This window comes from Myotis lucifugus, unplaced genomic scaffold (assembly GCF_000147115.1).
Source record: "Myotis lucifugus unplaced genomic scaffold, Myoluc2.0 scaffold_967, whole genome shotgun sequence".
Lineage (NCBI taxonomy): Eukaryota > Metazoa > Chordata > Mammalia > Chiroptera > Vespertilionidae > Myotis > Myotis lucifugus.
In genome coordinates, this window is record NW_005872015.1 from 48,323 (window position 1) to 50,477 (window position 2,155).

General features: G+C 64.6%; 1 protein-coding gene across 1 annotated transcript in view; it reads left to right on the forward strand.

Annotated features, from left to right (window-relative positions):
• MAMSTR (MEF2 activating motif and SAP domain containing transcriptional regulator) overlaps window positions 1-2,155 on the forward strand; it is a 7,806-nt gene that overhangs the window by 2,454 nt on the left and 3,197 nt on the right. Inside the window, exons 2-3 of the mRNA XM_023747761.1 lie at window positions 1,057-1,179; window positions 1,806-2,096. Of these exons, the coding sequence (XP_023603529.1) occupies window positions 1,057-1,179; window positions 1,806-2,096 (414 nt within the window). The remainder of the gene's footprint in view (window positions 1-1,056; window positions 1,180-1,805; window positions 2,097-2,155) is intronic.

Here is a 2,155-nt window from a genome sequence, read left to right on the forward strand (position 1 = left end):
GAGCTGTAGGAGGGTTCTCTGGGCTGGGGAATACCCTAACTCTGGGAGTGTGCAGGGTGGGGTGAGGTGGGAGGGGGGCGGTGGGACCCTAGAGGTATGTGTTTTTCTGTGCAAAAGAGCACTCGTGCATAAAGGAGGCCTCAAGTTGTGTTGGCTCAATGAGTGTGCAACTGGCTAATGCAATGATCCTAGGAATGGTGGGGAGTGGGCGGGTAGAGGTGGGTGTGCAGAGGGTCAAAGGAACAGGGGCCTAACCTGACACGCGTGCAAAGTGAAGTGCACAGAGCGGAGACTTCAGAGCGGCCCGGGGGACAGTGAGCTACCAGGCCTCGAGTGTCAGCGCTGTAGTTGAGGCCCCAGCGTCGGTGGAAAGTGTGCAAGTGAGTGAAACCAGAGGCCAATGCCCGAGTAGGCAGAAGGCACTTGAGTGTGCCAATGAGTGTGCTAGCTACGTGGCTGGATGGGTGCAAAGACACAATGACCCAAAAGAGCAAGGAGCGTGCAAAGAGTGCAGGAACACAAGAGCAGAAATGAGTGAAGGGCCCAGATCCTGACTGTGGCACGTAAGTGTGCTACTGTGGCTGGGGGAGGGGCAAGCCAGAGTGAGCAGAGGGTGAGGAGCGAGTGTCAAAGGTATACACAGGGGCACGGAAGTGGCGTGTGTGCAAAGCTAGGGCCCAGGGGAATGCGCGTTCGAAGGTGGGTGTGCAGAGGAGGCGGCTGTGGGGAGGCCGGAGGCAGCGCAGAAGGCCGCAGTGCGTGCGAGGCGAGGCGGAGTGCCTGGATCCGGCGAGGTGCAAATGGGCCAGGCTGCCAAGAGGGAGGTTGTGCCAGGGGGTGGGTGGGCACACACTCCTACAGGGGGCAGGTGGAGCCGGGGGCAGGGCTGCCTCCTGCCTGCACGCTGGCTGGCACCTCACCCCAGAACGGCTCTGGCCCTCCGCGCTCCGCTGGCAGGGAGCAGGCGGGAGGCCCAGGAAAGGGAGCGGGCTGCCTGCCCACCCGCCCGCAGGGCTGTGTGTGTAAGGGGGCTGGGCACGCGCGTCCCGCCAACAGCAGCAGCTCGAACCGCCTGCCAGGCCGGGCTCCTGGACACTCCCTCCCGCCTCTCTCCTCCCACTCCCTCCCTTCCCTCTACAGTCCTCCAGCTCCGGATCCACAGACGGTATCAGGACCCGAGTAAGTGTGGGCCCTGCACGGGAGGGGATGGCGGCCCCTCTCCCCCGGGGCCCCCTGGAGCGCAGCTGCCGGGTTTCCGGGCTGGTTCCAGAGCCCCAGTCCCTCTGCCCTGGAGGCACGGAGACCCATCCTCTGGAGGTCCCAGGAGTACAGGTCCCCTGCACCCCACCCCTCGGAGCTCCTGGGTGTCCCCACTTCCAGTGAAATGCGTGCACCCAGAAGAGAATGCTCCCCGCTCCACCTTTGGTGCACGCACGAGTCTCAGGACGTGGCTTTCGGCTTCTCTCTCTCCTCAAGGCCAGGAGTCCTGGCCCCACCCCTGTTCCAGCAACCCCCCAGATCCTTGATCCTCAGCCACCGCACCCCTTGGGGACTGAGGCCGGGATTCCTGCCTTTCTGGAGCGTGGAAAAGTCTGGCTTTCCAGCACTTCTGCCCATAGAGCCACAAGTCGGGGCTCCCAGCTCCCAGCACTTGGGTTTCACTCCCTGTCCTGCTGCCCCACATGGGGGTAGGGGCGGGGGTGGGGGTGACCGAGGCCTCCGGGACCCTCCTTCCCACACAGCCTCTTCCTCCCGGCCTGGCTGGCTGCCTGAAGGCCTCGCGGGGCCCTTCACCACCTCTCCAGTCTCCGACCCAGATCCGTGGATCTCAGCCTCAGGCCCGGCTCTGGCCCCCATCCCAGCCTCGCCCTCCGGCCCCGCCTCCTTCCTCTCCAGTCCTGGGGTCCTGCGCCCTGAGCCCAGACGCTGCCCTTGGAGGCCCCTGAGGAATGTGAGTCTGCACCAGAGTGAGGGGAAGCCCCGCTGGCAGTCAGGCCTTGGTCCTCTGTCCTGCTGGCCTCTGCCCCTCGCTGGTGGTGTCAAGCTGACCCTCTACTTCACGTGGGGCTGGGCGGGGAAGGAGGAACAGGGCTGCGGTAATGACATCACACCTGCTTTTCCAGGCGACTCCCAAGACCTCCCAACGCTGGAGGGA